We start from the raw sequence: 18,469 nt of genomic DNA on the forward strand, positions 1-18,469 counted from the left end.
AATGATATCATCAGCCTGTAATAGTGATGGCTCCCATTCATTGAGTTTACTGTGCACTAAGCTCTCTGTGTATGTTTGCCTGTAAAAGCCCATGAACTTGATATAAGTATTTTTGTGGGTCCAGAAACAGAGCTTCAGAGAGGTTAAGTAACTTGCCTGAGGTCACACAACTAGTGGAACTGAGATTTGGCCTGGATACCTCTGACTCCAAAGCCCAGTCTTCTAAATACCGAGTTATCAGTATGACTTTCTTCCTATCCCAAGTCATTGTCTTTGAAACAACTGAGCTTAATTGCCTTCCCCACCTGAATCCCTGGGCTTCTGATGATTTGCAAAGTTGATATTGGGTGTCAGGTACCCTCTTCACCCTCTATACCTTTGCTCATTCTCCTTTATAATTCTTAGTTTTAAAACAAAAGCTACCTGTTCTCACCTTGATACCTGCTATTTTGAGTGGAAGTGGTAGTTGTTTGCCCTTTTTTATTTTGTGATGCAGCATTGTGGGAGAGTGTGGGTCTGGAAGATTTGCATCCGACTTGCTTCCCATAAGGAGTTCTGTTACAGAGTGATGGGTGCCATGAAACAGTTTCATTGTGAAAACTGTAATAAATATGAAATTATCATAAATTGCTTAGTAAACAGTGAAGTGAGCAGTGAAGCATAAATATGGGACAATAGAAATGAAACCAACACAGGTGACTACTGAGCGATGATGCCTGGCAAAAGCATCCAAAATACTTCATTTCAGAGGCAAAAGGATGCCGTGCATGCAAATCAAATCCAAAGGTTTTCTGGAACATAATGTCCATTTGGAGAAAACTCTTTCCGACTTTCCTTTTGCTGTTACTTTAATGTTGACACATAGGCACTGAAGTCCGACTCATTTCAGATTATTTTTGTGCATTTGTTTTCAAAACATTAGGCCTGTATTTCTCTCTCTTTTTTTCCCCCAAAGTGTTTTCTTTCTCCTCAGCTGGAATTTCTGACAGAGGAAAAATTGTGCTTCAAACTTCCAATTAGAAGTCCCTTATTAAAGCTTTTCATAGAAGCAAGATAATGTTTTTTAGCGTTTCTTCTTCTTCTTCTCTCAGTGGGGAAATTGGCACTAAGTTTTAGACCAGAACTGAAGTTAGATATTTTTCCCTACATACTTTCATTTGGACAAACTAACAAAAAATATATTTGTGATTAAAATAATAATAGTGATTTGTTTATACTTAATAGATAACCTTGAAAACTAACCAACAGAAGTTTCTTTTCTTGCCATCTTCACTTTGTACTCTTGGTCCCAGAATGTGTGGTTGCTACTGTACATTGTTCACCTGGACTTACTGTTATTGGCCCAACTCAAGGGAACACGGGGACCTCACCACTTCTTTCCTGCATCTTTTGTCTGCCTGAAGGTTGGTAGAGGTTGGAAAGGAAATAGAGAGGCGAGGTCTTTCACTCCTGGTGGCCTCTCCAGTTAATGACCTGTTCTTTTAGATATGCCAGGTAACTTCTGCTGCCTTATGAGTAAGTGAACAGCCTAGGGGGAGAATCCCCAGAGTTTTCTAAGACACAGAATAGAAAGTTTGCGGTGAAAGATTAAAACCTGAGAAAAGAAATATAATCTTGTATTCTTGTGTTGCTGATTTTTTTTTTTTTTCCCCAGTAAGTGGGTGGAGCCATCAACTGGCCTTCAGGTGCAGCTTTTCTTTCTGCTCCTTTTCTTCTCTGTAGGGTTACAGATGCAGGTCACTTATAAATATAGTATTACTTGACCTTTAAAAATGTTGCTTTAATCAGACAAAGGAAACTCTTTCCTTGCAAGTCTTTGCAAGCAGCCAGCAGCTTCTGGTATTTGAAACCTGGCTGCTTGCTTGTGTTGCTCTAGAGTAACTGGCATAACATTTCCTTTGCCTTAAAACTGCCTCTGGAGACATGTGGCAGGCACTGGCGCCAGACTGGCCTTGGAGTGTGGCTTTCATTTAAGCTTAGACATCAGGGTTCCAGGCAAAATTGCAAAGTAGGCAGAGTTTTTGGTGTCTAGCCACCTTCTTACTTAAGCTTCTTTTGATCTCTTGGCGTGTCCTTTTTTTGCCCTCTAAAAATTGGGAGAAATGAAGGAAAGGAGTAGGAGTTTGAGTCTTTACTAGGTGCGAGGCCCTGTGTGTGGCATTGTACATACTGGATCTATAAACCTCTCAGCGGCTCTCCGATGTAAGGCTGGGATGTAGGCAGGTAAGAAACTTGTCCAGGTAAGTGGCAGAGCTAGGAGTTTCCCTCAGTTTGGTCTAGTCATGTTCATCATATCATCCCATGCTGCATCCTCACCTATGTTCCCATCCACACCTGCCCTTTTCTGAAAGCTTTAAGTTTCAGAATTACCTCTTTCCCTTTTTCATTTTCCCTGGTCAAAGCTGTCCTTGTTAAGATAGATATCAGCAAAATATTTAAAAGAAAACAGTCTCAGAATTGTGCCCCCTACTACCCATCTCCTCTTCTTCCCTTTTGTATTAGAATCTTCCCATGTTTTAGTTGGGCACAGAGTAGCCCAGTGACGGACTACATTTCCCAGATTCCCTTGCGTGTAGATTCATCTGTGTGACCAAGTTTAAGTCAATGGGATTTGAGCATTTGTGCAATTTCTGGGTCATGTCCTTAAAGAGAAAGCCGATTTCATTGGACTATTTTTTGTCCCCCTCTAGCCTTCTGAGAAAGGCCTTAACTGCAACATCAGCCTTGGAACCAAAGTTGTAAACCACGTGCTGAGGCCTGCAGAGCTGCCCCACCAACCTAGGTCACTAGCTGCCCCATCCTTCTCTTTATCAGTTCCTTCCAGGACTCCTCATAACTTCATCTTTGGCCCTCTGTACTTCTCACCCTCTGCACCTTTCTTGGGTGCTTTCTAAATCTTTGGCACCAAATATTATTTTTCACTCAGTGGCTCCCTAATCCTTATTTCCTCACTGGAATTCTCTAATGAGCTCTATAACTATATTTTTTCCCTATTAGACACCTCCACCTGGTTGTTCCATAGCTACCTCAACCGCAACACTTATACAAGTGAAATCATCATCGTTTCCCCTAAAAATCTTCCATCTGCTAGCTCAACTGGAGAAGTGATCATCTCCCAGCCCCCCTCTGGAAAGGTACTCATGGAATTTCTGCCCCTCCCACTATACCTATCACTGTACATATTGCATCTACAATACCCCTGTAATCTGCTCCATCCTGTGGATTTCTACTTGTTTAGGTCCCTGTCACATCTACATGGGTCACTGTTGCAGCATCCCAAAGGTTCTCCTCCTGCCAGACTGACCCTCTTTCCTGGTAATCAAGCACACCACTGCCAAAGTGACTGGTCTCAAACTAAAGCTGGATCGAGTTAGGTCCACATTATTTAGTTCACCTTAGCCTGCCAGCCTTTTGTCATCAGCTCCCCAGCAACCTACTTTATCCTTGTTTCCAGGGCTTCAGTTCTGCTAGGATCTCCACATTCATGTTGTTTCCTGTTCTTAGGTGTTTCCACATTCTGTTCCCCTTCCCCCTTTATCTGACTCACTCCTACCTCTACACCATCATATATAAATGAGCCAACACTTTGTGAATTTGCTGGCTTAACGTCTTCCATCCTCTAGACATGATGAATGACTAAATGTATATTCTTCGAGGCTTTGTCTTGAAATTTGGCAGAATTATCTTATGTGAGTATGTTAATTTACTTGTTTATACAGGCATCAAATATTTATTGAGGGCCTACTATGTGTCAGGCACTATGATAGGGTCTGAGGAAATGAAAAATAGAAAGGCATAGTCCTTCCTTTAGGCAGGTCAGAGTCTCATGAGGATAGAGTCATAGAAACCAATACTTAAAATAGAAAGAGTGTACAAAACAGAGTGCTTCCCATGAGATGTAGCATTTGCATGGAGATCTGAAGGATGGGGCAGGGTTTGAAGGGACTAGTGTGTTTCAGGTCAAGGGAGTAGGCACTGGGGTGTGAAAGGGCAGTGCATGCTGAGGGATTTACAATTAGGTCCCTGTTGTCAGAGAGCAGAGGGAGAAGAGCTGGGTGGAAATACACACACACACAGAGTCTATCCTCCACACAGTGGTAGGAATGATGTTCTAAAAATATAAATCATGTTATAGCACTTCTTCCTGGGCTCAGAAACCCTCTACAGCTTCCCATCTCCCTTAGATTCAAGTTCAGAGTTCCTTATACTTTGTCCCTAAGGCCCTCCCTGGCTTGTCAGCTTCAATCCCAGTACCTCTCTGACTCCATCTACTAGGATTCTCCCACTTGCCCACTGAGCTCCAGCCAGACTCTCTTCCTGTAAGTTTCTGGAACATTCCAAGCATCCTCCTGCCTCAGGGCCTTTGCACTTGTTATTGTCTATGTCTGGAAAGCTCTTCCTCAGATATCTACATGGCTCACTTCCTCTGTTCACTCAGGCCTCTGCTGAGGGTACCAGAGAAGCTTTCCCTGACTGTTATAAAAACAGAATTCCCCCCTCTTCTGATGATTCTTCATCTCCTTTCTTCACTAGAATGGAAGTTCCATGAGGGCAGGGTCTCTTTCTATCATAACAACTAAGGAAAATCATGCCTGGTGCATATTAGGAATCAATAATTGTTGAACTCATTAGTTCTTCAAATAATAATGATACTTTGAACATATAGAGCACTTCTAACTTTTTCCAAGCAGTTACATGTTTATTGCCTTTATTTTATCATTACAATACTCTTGTGAGGTAGGTCTTATTATTCCCCTTCCAGAGGTAAACCAACCAAATTTCATAGGGGTTAAACATTCCCATAAAAGTCAAGTAGAAAATTAAGAGCAAAAGCAAACTGAGAGCCTATGTACCCAGCCCCTCCGTTTTCTGTTACTAAACTTTTCTGTCTGGCAAATACCATCACCACTAACAATATAAAGGAAAGTGTTTTGTTCTTAGTATTGTGTACTGGAAATGTGTTCCTAAGGGTATAACTCTCAGAGCACAAAAACAAAGAAATTCAGTCATAGTTGTCATTTATTGGAAACAGGCAAAGGTCTGGTACCTATTTTTGAGAACATAAATGAGAGTGCTATTTCTAAAACAGGCTTAGTTTTTATTTGTATTACAGTAGGAGGGCTGGATTCTAAAGGATAAAAAGAGTCATAATTATATTGTTATGAAGTTGAGAATAAATCTTTGTGAATAATGTTTTTTATTAAGTCCAATCTGTATCAGATAGCAAAGGTGTCATATAGAAATCCTGAATACTGTTTTACCTTGTCTTTGCTTTTTTTAAAATGTAATTTATTTTTTAATTTTTATATTGGAGTATAGTTGATTAACAATGTTGTATTAGTTTCAGACGTACAGCAAAGTGATTTAGTTACACGTATGCATGTATCTATTCTTTCTCAAATTCTTTTCCCATTTAGGTTATTACAAAATATTGAGCAGAGTTCCCTGTGCTATACAGTAGGTTCTTATTGTTTATCTATTTTAAGTGTAGCAATGTGTACATGTCAATCCCAACTTCCCAATCTATCCCTCCTCCACAACCTTCCCCCCTGGTAACCATAAGTTCATTCTCTAGGTCTGAGTCTGTGTTTCTGTTTTGTAAATAAGTTCATTTGTATCATTTTTTTGTTATGAAGTTGAGAATAAATCTTTGTGAATAATATTTTTATTAAGTCCAATTCATATCTGATAGCAGTGTCATATAGAAATCTTTTTTTTTTGTTTTTTTTTGTTTTGCGGTACGCAGGCCTCTCACTGTTGTGGCCTCGCCCGCCGCGGAGCACAGGCTCTGGACGCGCAGGCCCAGCGGCCACGGCTCACAGGCCCAGCCGCTCCGCGGCATGTGGGATCCTCTCGGACCGGGGCACGAACCCATGTCCCCTGCATCAGCAGGCGGACTCCCAACCACTGCGCCACCAGGGAAGCCCTAGAAATCTTGAATACTGTTTTACCTTGTCTTTGCTTTTTGTGCAGAGGAATTATAAAAAGTAAATGAGATTTATTAATCCTTTTTATTTTGGACCAAATGTGTTACCAAAAGCCAGCAAATATAAAAGAGTTGCTAAAAATGCTTTCTTGGAAGCATCCTTGAGATAATTTTCAGCAACACTGAAAGGTATCCCAAGATAAAGTATTCTTTTGTTAGGATAATTTGTAATTAACATAGTTTCATCTGGTTTAATTTTTTTTTCCATTCATAAAAGCTTGTCAGTATTTTATAATTTGTTAATGAAACTATTTCGTGGCTAGGATTGTTTGGGAAAAAACGATAGTCACCATTAAAAATAGAAATCCTTACATGGTTTTGTCTTTTTTATTTGTCCTTTAATGATGGACATGCCTGCAAAAAAATGTTATAATGGAAGAAAATAGCAGAACACAGTCCATCAACCAATAAACACTTTAAAATGTCTTACAGAATTTAATTAAGCAAATAACTTTAAATTCTGTGACCTTGAGCATCCATAGTTCTTGATAGGAAAGCTGACACTAAGAGCAGCTTTCTAAGGTATCACAGCAATTCATGGATGGAAAGAGAAAATAATTCCTGCTCAGTCCTAGGCTCTGCCATCCTTAGTCTAGAGAGCATAGGATGCAGTCTTTAGAGAGAAAATAAAAGGCCATGATAAAGATTTTTGTATTATATTGAAGAAAAATGGCCTTCTATTCTAAGATCTCAAAGCCCTGAAGACTATTTTCAGGGAAATGGCTTGCTGTATCTATTGTCTCATTTGGCTAGGCTTCCCCTGAGGATGTGCCTGTGTAACCACAAACTGTTATTATATCCACATATAAAAGCCATTTGTAACAGCAACCATTCTCTGCTTCAGAGCTAGCCGAGCCTTTCCACTGAAGTCCTATATGGATTGCTGGGATCCCTACCAAATAGGTGCTGTGTAAAGGCCAAAAATATCCCATGAGGATAAACTCAGTGTGAGTAATATCATCATCATCTTGTCCTTTTATTCTGTGTACCTTGAATTTCTTTCTTTAGCAAATCCCATTTTTCTTTTCTGGGCACCACATCAATCATCATAGTGATGTGACAGTCATGGGTCTTGTAATACAGCGTTCCCCGATTTTTATATCATCTGTTTTGTGTGTGTTCGTGTGTGTGTATAGAAGGAAGGGGCAAGGGCGGTAGCACTCCAGCTTCTTCCATGACATTTTGGCAAGCCCTAAGAGAGACCTGTCCTTGCTTTCATTGTGCCACCAGACAAAGTATGGAGTATTCCCTTGCCAAGGTCAGCCTTTGTAGCCCCGCTTTTCAACAGATTAATGCAAGCCTTGCAGCTGTAGGAGAGAGCAAGCAGAAGAGGTAGAATAAGTATTGTATAATTCACTCAGTTTCTCTGTTTACTTATACATTTGTATGTTTCATACTGCAGTCTTTTCTTTTTGTTTGGCTGCGCTGCATGGCTTGAGGGATATTAGTTCCCTGACCAGGGATTGAATCTGAACCACGGCAGTGAAAGCGCCAGGTCCTAACCACTGGACCACCAGGGAACTCCCCATACTGCAGTCTTGAGGTGTCTTCGCTACGCCCTTTGCTCATGCCTTTATCTGCCTCCCCAAGTTTCGTAAGCCCCTTTGCACACCTCTGCTAGCTGCACTCCTCCTAGTGAGCTCAGAGATGCTGGGAATGTACAAGTACATTTCTTAGGACTAAAAGCAGCCTCCAGTGGTCCATAGCCACTCAGTCACATGGTATTTTACAGCTCCTATGCTGTTGGAGTTCCTTGGATAGGAATTATAATAGTCAGACAGCATTTACTGATCGCTGTGGTTTGTCTAGTACTCTACTCATTGCGGAAGATACAAAGATAAATTGTTTCAGAGTCCAGTGGTGGGGAAAGAGAGGGCAACAATTACAACATGTGTGGAGAGTAGAGGAGACACAGGAGCACCTACAAGGTGCACCGGACTAGGAAAGTCCCTGGGACACTGGAGAGGCAGCACTGGATAGGGGATGTTGGAGATGGTTTCTCCAGGGTAGCTGACACCTGAGCTAAGTCGTGTAGAATAGGGAGGGTGTTGCCATTCAAACGTGGGATGAAGAAGTACAGGGTGGTGTGTGTTTCAGATGGCGTGAATACACCCGTAAAGACTCGGTCCCTTAAGGATCAACCAACTTCTAGACTTTGCCTTCTTTGTACTTGATCACTAGGGCTTTCCCAAAGAAGAAATATATTGCAGCCACACTGAAGAAATACTTAACAAAAAAGATGGGCATAAAATGGGGTTTTGTTGTAAGGCAAAATCTTACATGAATGCTCCATTGCCTCAGGTGAAAGAAATGTTGACATCAAATGTAAAAATCATCATGTTGTAAAAAAGAGAGCTTTTTATTTGGGATTAAGTTTATTTTGATAACACAAAGCTTATTGTAATGATAACAAGGGAATTTATTATCGTTTAACCAGAGTCGTTTATTTCTGAAGGATTTAGTAATAAATTGCACATAACGAATTAAAAAGAGGTCACCATGAAGCAAGTAATAGAAAGTATTAACGCCTTCGGTCATACAAAATCAAAACGGTGGATTCCTAGATTTTGCAGGAGGCCTGTAAGTGATGCAGTGGGGAAAAGAGAAGCAGGTGGAGGAAAGAGATTTAGCTATTCACCAAGGTTATGGTGAAATTAGGAAATAAGGAAATATCAAAATCAAGAGCCCTCGGGTCCAGTCAGAGAATTTTTAATGCTACACTTGGTGTCCGTCCCTCTGCCTTTTCTGACCTTTCTTTGCGGAGAAAGAAAGAAGCAGAATGATGAGGATGAACAAGACCCCACTCACCCAAAATATTGGAATGTAGATTCAACCCCTCCTACTTTACTGCACTTGCAGAACATTTCTTCCTGCCGTGATCAGGTGAGGAAGACAAGGCAATCGAACAGAAAAGTACAGCACAAAGAATTTAAGGGACCAAATGACTATTAAGTGGCAGAGTTAAGATTCAAAACCGGGTCTTTGGACTCCTAATATAGTGTTCTTTGCTACCACACTACACTGCATCTCTTTTTCAGGATTTATTTTTAAATGCTAAAAACGCAGTGATTGTTCCTCCTTTGTGAATCATAGAACTTGGTAAGGCTCAGCCTGGCATGGTTAGAATAGAATGCTCAAGTGGGCGTTAGTCATATTTTGGCTTCATAGCTAACCTATTGTTGGATACTGAAATTGTGACATTCTTTAATCTCTCTTTGCATCCCGTTTTCTCTTTATCTTTGATCTGTGTTATGTCTTGAAGCTCAGAGTGAATGGAGTCATCTAGCTACACTGTTCTCACTGCAAGAATACTCTTGGTGCCAGCTTCCTAGGCCAGCCATATGGTTTGCCCCCAAATACGTGTTGCCGTTTCATTAGTTTTGTGGCTTTCAGGAATTCTGTTTAGGCCATTTTCTGTGTAATTCTATGTCCAACTTCGTTTAGGAACTTAAGAGCTCCTGAAGAATTCCCTGGTAGATTGTAGGAATGTTAATTATAGGTTATAAAAACAGCGCAAACTTATTGAGCACCTGCTAAGTACTGGACACGTACAATAACCCCTGAGGTAAAGCGATGGATAAGCACAGACACAGGAACCTTGCCCAGCTAGTGTGGAGTAGAGTTAGGCTTTGCACTCAGGTCCTTTGGCTCCACTCTGAACCACTGAGCTATACTGTTTACATGGAAAAGGGTCTCTAAAAGGTCTCTGTTGGTAGGGCACAGTTAATTCCGTCAGTTGAAATACACGCTTGATCCTAAACCAGCGTTGGTTGTTCATTGAAATCCAGGTGGCTGCTTTCACACCAGGTGTAGATCTTGCTCAAATAATGAGAACAAAGTAAGAGCTCCCTGCAGAAAATGTTCTTTGGAGGCCCACAGATTGTTCACTTTGTTCGCAGGCAAACCTGGAATTCATTGTGACATGTCTTATTTGAGTTATATTAAGTGTAAGGAGTCCTGACAACTATTGAAGTTCGAATGTTCATCGTTAATTTCAGCTCTTTAGTTAAGCTTCTGTGACACGTGCAAGCTTTCTTTGAAATCTGGGAATGAAAATGGATCATTAAAAATGAAGCAAAAATGAGGTTTCATTTCTACAGCTATAAATTGTCTTACAAATTAAGACCCAGAAGCATATAACTTGTTAAAGGTATAACATCTATCTACTCTATGTGTATTTAGCACTACTTTTGACTAAATTAAAGTAATAGAGTTTGTCTTCTTTTGAAATCCACCCAAGATTCCCAATAGACTTCCCTTTTTCTTCCCATTCGTTCATTCAAAAAATGTTGAGTATCTTTTATGCCATACACTAGGTTAAATATACTAAAACCTCTTAATTACTAGTATGTTGGTGAGTTGACAGATTATTACAAGCAGTAAAATCTTAATTAAGCCCAGTTATTTGAAATCTCTTGCCTCTGATCGTACTTGGTATAGCAGCAGTTTTGAGAGAGAAGTAAACCAGGTAGTGGTGCATATTTCAGAAGGTAAAACATTGAGATGGCTAAAGATGATGATGACATCACGTGTGGTGCTTTCATATCCCAAAAGGAAGCAATAGAAGCATTTTTACCATTTTTAATAGAAGATCTAAAATGTGATAAATTAGCCTTCAGCCTCAAGGGAAATATTAATTTAGGCTCCTGGTGCTTGATACTTAGAAAGGAGCTGAATCATAATCAGAAGAAAATGATCTGAAGATCGAATCATCAGAGCTAATGTTTCCACTGTGCTCCATAGATGTGACCCAGAGGCCACCTCTATACTGGGGGGTGGTAGGGGGTGGGGGAAGGGGGTTAATGGGTGAAAGCCTGCTTTCCACTCTCAGTCCCTCTTTTATGTTTGAAAAAAGTGTACCGTGGCTAAAGGAAACTTTGAAAAAATGTGACTATAGACCAATGCACACATTTTACCAATGAGCAAACTGAGGCTCAGACAAATTCCAGGAAAAGCAAATCACTATATGAGAAAGTGAATATAATCATGGTTTTCTACACTGCCTGGCCCAGCAATGAGCCATTTTACATAGCTGTTTTGTCAGCAGGTGTAAATTCTGACTATTGAGTTACCTACAAATTGTGATATAGCTATGCTGGGAGAACTGAACATAATGAAGGATGGGGGTTTGTAAGAAAGTCTTCATACACCCCAATAAGAAGTTAGTAGATAATATCTAAAGCTGATTAATTAGGAAATAAATAGTCTGGTCAACATAGTATTAAAAAATGCAGAGGCTCAATGGAACAGAATACAGAGCCCAGAAATAAACCCACACACCTGTGGTCAATTAATCTTTGACAAAGGAGACAAGAATATACAATGGAGAAAAGACCTTCTCTTTAGCAAGTGATATTGGAAAGGTTAGACAGCCGCATGTAAATGAATGAAGTTAGAACACACCCTCATACCACACGCAAAAATAAACTCACAGTGGCTTAAAGACTTAAATATATGACACAACAGCATAAAACTCCTAGAAGAGAACATAAATCCTAGCAACGTTTTCTTAGGTCAGTCTCCCAAGGCAATAGAAATAAAACAAAAATAAACAAATGGGACCTGATCAAACATATAAGCTTTTGTACAGGAAAGGAAACCTTAAACAGAATGAAAAGACAATCTTCAGGCTGGGAGAAAATATTTACAAACAATAAGACCAACAAGGGTTTAATTTCCAAAATATACAAATAACTCATACAACTCAATAACAAAAATACAAACAACCCAGTCAAAAAATGGGCAGAAGACCTAAATAGACATTTTTCCAAGGAAGACATTCAGATGGCCAATAGGCACATGAAAAGATGCTCAACATTGCTAATTATTAGAGAAATGCAAATCAAAACTGCAATGAGGTATCACCTCACACCAGTCAGAATGGCCATCAAATGCTGGAGATGGTGTGGAGAAAAGGGAACCCTCCTACACTGTTGGTGTAAATTGGTGCAGCCACTATGGAGAACAGTATGAAGGTTCCTCAAAAAACTAAAAGTAGAGTTGCCATATGATTCAGCAGTCCCACTCCTGGGCATATATCCAGACAAAACTAATTCGAAAGATACATGCACACCTATGTTCATAGCAGCACTGTTTACAACAGCCAAGACATGGAAGCAACCTATATGTCCATCAACAGATGAATCGATAAAGATGATGTGGGTGTGGGTGTGGGTGTGTATGAATGGATAAGGAGGGTGTGGGGTATACACATACACACACACACACACACACAGGAATATTACTCAGCCATAAAAAGAAGAATGAAATAATGCCATTTGTAGCTACATGGATGGACCTAGAGATTATGATACTAAGTGAAGTAAGTCAAAAGAGAAAGACAAATACCATATGATATCACTTATATATGGAATCTAAAGTATGACATAAATGAACTTATCTATAAAACAGAAGCAGACTCACAGACATAGAGAACAGACTTGTGGTTGCCAAGGGGGGTGGGCAGGGGAGGGTTGGATTGGGAGTTTGGGACTAGCAGATGTAAACTATTACATATAGGGTGGATAAACAATAAGGTCCTGTTGTATAGCACAGGGAACTATATTTCAATATACAGTAATAAACCATAATGGAAAATAAAGTAAAATTTATTATAAACTTAAAAAAAATTTTAAATGCAGAGGTAGGAAGAAAATGTAAAATAGTACATAAGTAAATGCTAAAAAAATTGAATTTTGATTTCTGTTCAGAGCAGGTCTAAGCATACAGAAGGGAGGCAAGAACTGCTGTTTTCTGTGAATATGTTATGTTTTTAACAAATAAAATTAAAACTTTTTAAAAAAGGTATATTATGCATTTGCATTCTGTGTATGCTTCCTACCCTCGGTAAATAATAGGTCATTTGTCAAGGAGACCATTCCCTGGAAGAGAAAAATTAGCAGGATGCTAGAAGTGAAATTTCTCCATCATATGATCTAAGGGCTGAGGCTTGAGGGGTCAGATCTGCGGCAGGATGTTTCCCAACTAAATCAGTTATGCCTTTGGCTATTCATTTGGCACTCTCCCTAAATTATCTTAGGGACACAAGCTGCCTCCAGAAAGAAAGTAAAAGCATGACTGGGCAAAGATTTCAAACAGACTGTACTTAGGAGACGATTTATCTGACAGTTCCTGTTTGTCCTGTGTTATACCAATTCTAAATAAGAATTGGTTCGTAATTACTCTTTTTAATGTTTCTTTTTTCAAACAGGGCAATGCACATAAAATCATGGAGAAATGTACATTACCACTGACAGGAAAACAATGTGTCAACCGCATCATTACTGAAAAGGTAAAGTGCCTTTCTCTTTTATTTCCTCTAAATGTCTACCACCTTTTTTTTTTTATAAGCATTTTAGAACTTTTTTGTTACCTTCTAAAAGTGTGTTATATTGGTAGTCATAGGATTAATTTAATCCGTGGGTAGACCTAATAGGAAGATTCATCAATTTAATGTTTCTAGATGTAGAATTCTTAATGTGAAATTCTCTGGAAATATGCATATACATACACAGAATTGAAATACTGTCCTTGGTAACTTTGACAGTGTGATATAATAAAAGTTGTACTGATCCTTATACTTGGGCTATTAAAATGGATGATATATACAAAGTTAAGACTACCTTTCTTCTTTGCTTTCCCAAATCACAAGTACAAATTGTTGGATCTCATTTTAGGAAACTCAGTAAAAATTAGGTTTTAATCATTTAGGTGCAAATTGCAATACAGGCCCCACAGTGAACCAAGAAATCTATTCTTTGGTTCTTGCATGCGTTCAGCCCTCTTTTATAAAGCAGACTTTAGAACGCACCAGCCATTTTAGTGCACCTCTAGATTTTATCTTCCTAAATAGAAAATATTGGTTAATGGTACAACTGAAACTGCTCAGATCAGAGAGAAACTTCACTGTTGGTTGCTACAGTCACCTTTCTGACCCAGATTTGAGCCTAAGATGTTGGAATGACATAGTTCTCATAAATGAGCTAGAAGGGTGTCATTTTCTTGATTCAGTATCTTGATGAACCACAAAACAGAATTCTCTAGATCAGCATTTGTTCCTTTGTTTTCTCTTAATGATGCTGTTCCTTTTGGCATTAATCTGGTTTAGAACCCTCATTCAGGTATGGTATGAAGCACCCTAAAACAGCCTTTTGAAGTAGGTTAGAAGGCTCATAATACTTTTCAGAAGCCACATTTTAAGGAGAGTTCTATCCTAAATGGTGCCTTCCTCTAGGGTTGTTTATGTGGAATCCATAAAGATGACGTGTAGAGAAGAAAAAGTGGGTAAAAGTGCAGAATATTTTATCTCACCATTTATTCCTTGAGTCTTATCATTTCATAAACCCCTCCAAAACCATGGACAGGACTGGTTGAAAAGAATCCATTACTTTGAAATCAAAGACAAGACAGTCCTTGATCCTGTTTTCTTTAATAAAGTAAGGTGGTACAGCTTCTAAGGATAATTCCAGCAACATTTTACCCCTGATCTTCCTCTTCCCCCAGGTAAGCCCTCTCCCTACATCCCCACTCCACATATGCCCTGACCTTGTTCTTACCAGTTTAGTGCTTCTACGTGCAACAACTCCCACTCAACTCTACCTGTCCAAATCCTATCCATCCCTTAAGTCTAATGCAATTTCCATATTCATCATGAAGAGGCTTCAGATAGCTTAGCACTCACAACTTCATCTTCAGAGTGGTCCACCTTTCATTTTGGCACTTACCATCTAATACCTACATTTTCTCATGACATTATTCATACATTACTTGCCATTACTCATACATTACTTAACTTTACTGCCATTTAAAAAAATTTTCTACCCTTTCTATCCACATTGTTGTTTCATACATTTATCCATATAATAAGCATTTTTAAGCTCCTTCTCTGAAGCCGACTATTGCCAACAGTGGATACAGAAAGGAGGACAGTCTTTGCCCCCAAGGAGCACATTCAAGGAGAGTAGACAGCAACAGTACCAGCCTGTATTAGAGGTACACTGATAAAGTCCATGAGAGAGAGACATGCCAAATGCTGAGCTGAGAACATAGAGGAAGGCTGCTTAACAGCCTGGGGAGCGTGGTGTCAAATATTAACTTTTTCCCAGTCTGGATCTTTTCTCCTCCAGTCTCAGCTTCTCTCATTTTGCCTTAACATTCTCCCTCCTTCAGCCATGCTGAATGTTGTGTGCACTATGTTGCATCCCCTGCCCTCGCCCCCGCCATGCTTCTCTGGGACTTGGCACATCCTGTCTCTCTCCCTGGCATGTTCTCCCCACCCCAACCGTCTGGCTAATTCCTGTTCATCTTTTATGTCTCAGCTATATAATTTCTTCACTGGCAAGTCTTCCTTATCCCTTCCCAAGTCTTCTGGGTGCTTCCGTGAGTCTTAGTACTTACCCTAACTCAGCACTGATCACTGTATTGAAATAACCTTTGAGCTCTCTGCCTGTCTCGCTCATCACTGTTTGTCCAACACTTAGGATAATGCTTGACCCATACACAGTGAAAGCCTGTTGAATAAATACTGTACTTTTCTCAATGGGAAAATTAATAGATTGAGTGAGGACTCTTGAAAGATAAGTAGTTTTATAAGTGAGAATAAGACCAAAGAGGCCCTTCTAGGCAAAGGGAAGAAACATTGGCAGGGTCCTCGAGGAATTAAGAAAACAGAGTTTACTCAAGGACCTGTGAGTGGGATAATGTGGAGTGAGGGCATGGCCAGAGATTCTGAAGGCTGAAGGTGAAAAGCCAGTAAGGGACCAAATTATAAAGGAGTGTGAATGTCTTGTTAAGAAATTTGGGTTTTATCTGGAAGGCACTTGGGAGCCCTTCAGTGATTTTTAATAGTTGGGGACACCATTGATTAGATTTGCATTTTACAAAGAGCCCTGTGGCTTTTATGTAGAGTAGGGGGAGAAGAGATGAGACTCCTTCAGTTATGTTGGCCAGAAATATCAAGGTCCTTAACCACAAGACAGAAAGAGAGATTTCAAAGAGATTTAGGAGATGGACTCAACCTAACTCGATGATGAATGGGAAGTGGTTGCTAAGGCAGAGGTGATTCCTGAATTTTCTGGCTAGAGGCATGGTCGACCTGTTGTATCCTTAATGAAGGCTGGGTCTGTAGGAAGAGAAAGGGAGGAGCAAGGGGAGGCAGGAAAAGAATAGGTGCCATTTGAACATACTCAATTTGATATTCCGGAGTAAGTTAACATCCGGAACATCCGCGGGCACCTGGAGCTCAGAGAAGTCATCACTGGAACGGATGTGTGAACTCATTAGCAGACGGGGATAATTGGAGGCTTAACGGCAGATGGTGTTGTGTAGCAAAAAGGAGTAAAGTGAAAGGCAGCTACATATGGAACTTCGAGTGCCCCAGGGAAAGGAGTGGTGCGTTTACCCCTGTGCGGTATCCTGTAGGTGTTTAATAAATTTTGCAGTGCCATTAAGGGCATTGACTCTGGACACTCTGCCAGAGTGATATGGGACTAGAATTCCATTTTCAGCTCTTAAGGAAAATTCCATTAGTTGCCTGCCATTTGAAAGAGGCTTTGGAGATGTTATGACCCTGATTTCTTGGTTTCGTGTTGCTAGAATGATGTGATGAAAGAGGCCTTCCTCACCAGCACTTGGGCTGTGACTGACTGCTTTATCCGTAATGCAGCCTGTTATGGTAGTGAAAAAATAATAAAAGTATCATCTGTGAAACAGAGTAGTCGAAATATTATTCTTGGCAGTTGAACAATTGATTGTAGCTTTTAGGTTTTAGTGTCCATTTTTATCAAGTTTTTGTTTACACTTTATACCACTAAATGGAAATCTTCCTAAATATTTCAAAAGTAAATTTCCCATTTTTAAAAATCATAGATGCTTAGTTTTCCTTGAGAGGAAATTAGGGACCTTGACCTTGAGAGCTAATTAGGGATTGATAAAGGTGTTCATTAAAGGTTTTAAAAAGCAGTAAGTCATTTGCCATAGATTTTATCTTCTCAATCACTGAAGTCTTATATTCATGATACCAAAGTTGTCTTCTCCCCAAATCCTCTTCCTCCCTGTTCTTAATAACACACCCCAAAGGCTCTTTTTCTCTTATTTGTTCCATTTTGATAAATTTGTAGTTGTTCATAATACAGGGGAAAGAAAATCAGTATGAATGATGCTCCAGACACACTTTCTGCAAAGGAAAAGTGTCCAATTAAAAAAAGAATTGTGGGCTTCCCTGGTGGCGCAGTGGTTGAGAGTCCGCCTGCCGATGCAGGGGACACGGGTTCGTGCCCCGGTCCGGGAAGATCCCACGTGCCGCGGAGCGGCTGGGCCCGTGAGCCATGGCCACTGAGCCTGCGCGTCCAGAGCCTGTGCTCCGCAACGGGAGAGGCCACAACAGTGAGAGGCCCACGTACCACAAAAAATTTGTAATTGTCATTTGGGAATTGAATAACGTACTGAAGCATATGGACATTCCTAGATGAGCATTTTTTTCCCCCTCAAAATACATTTCTGCTAAAAAACGTTTCTTTAGGAACATAAAAATGTGCAAACAAAAAAGAAGTTTGCTGAAATATTTCCTCCTAGATTTAAATAATCTTTTCCAGTAAAATCAACCAGGTTATCTATGAATTCATCAAACAAACAGAGAAGGCAAGTATCACTGGTCCCCTTGATGTTTTCCTCCTGAGGAGAAATATCAATTAACTGGATACAAATAAGCATTTGGGGGCTTTGATTTGGGTTCATGCACAAGTGACAGTAAGTTAAGCTGTTAAGGAAAAGCATATGCCTCTATGGTGCCCTTGCTGTATGTCCCAGGCATGAGGCCAGCTGCTCAGAGTAGGTTTGTTATTATATTTGTCCTGTATAAAAATCTTGGGAAGTAGGTTTGTTTGATATCCATCTACACATGCAGGTGAACCTGAAGACAGGTTCACCAAAGATTGCATAGCTAGTGTTGGCAGAGCTGGAATTCCAGTCCACCTTGAAAGCCAGCGTTCTTTGCTCTGCATGTTGCTGTGTCTTCTTTTTTATTTTTATTTAAACATTTTTTAAAACTTTATATTGGAGTACACACTGCTGTGTCTTCTTAATAGCCTCCTAACCAGGAGTGTGTTTAAAAATGACAATTTAGGGTTTGACTTCCAAGCTAGCTGAAAATAAAGATTCTAAGCCTGAAAATAATAGTTGAATTTAAGGTAAACCCAGAGGAGAGGAGCAATCTGGAAAGAATAATATTTAAGTCTGAGGAAGACTAACCATGACAACTGAAAGAGGGAACAGTGCCTGTTGCATGGGAGGACAACTTACTGTAGAGCCCGTGAGTGAAAGTCATAGGGAAGCAGTTATGGCTCTTGCAGTTAGAGCTTCCTATCAACAGGCAATCTGCCTGAGACAGTGAGCCTCCTACCACTGGAAGTTTCTAAACAGAGCCCTAGTGACCATCTCAGAAGAACGTTTTAAAGAATTCTTGGGTGGGAGGTTGTATTACATGAT

General features: G+C 40.0%; 1 protein-coding gene across 1 annotated transcript in view; it reads left to right on the top strand.

Moving 5' to 3' along the window:
* Nucleotides 1-18,469, top strand: part of OXCT1 (3-oxoacid CoA-transferase 1) — a 142,747-nt gene that overhangs the window by 114,533 nt on the left and 9,745 nt on the right. Inside the window, exon 15 of the mRNA XM_032626760.1 lies at nucleotides 13,197-13,277. Coding sequence (XP_032482651.1) covers nucleotides 13,197-13,277 — 81 coding nt within the window. The remainder of the gene's footprint in view (nucleotides 1-13,196; nucleotides 13,278-18,469) is intronic.

This window comes from Phocoena sinus, chromosome 3 (assembly GCF_008692025.1).
Source record: "Phocoena sinus isolate mPhoSin1 chromosome 3, mPhoSin1.pri, whole genome shotgun sequence".
Lineage (NCBI taxonomy): Eukaryota > Metazoa > Chordata > Mammalia > Artiodactyla > Phocoenidae > Phocoena > Phocoena sinus.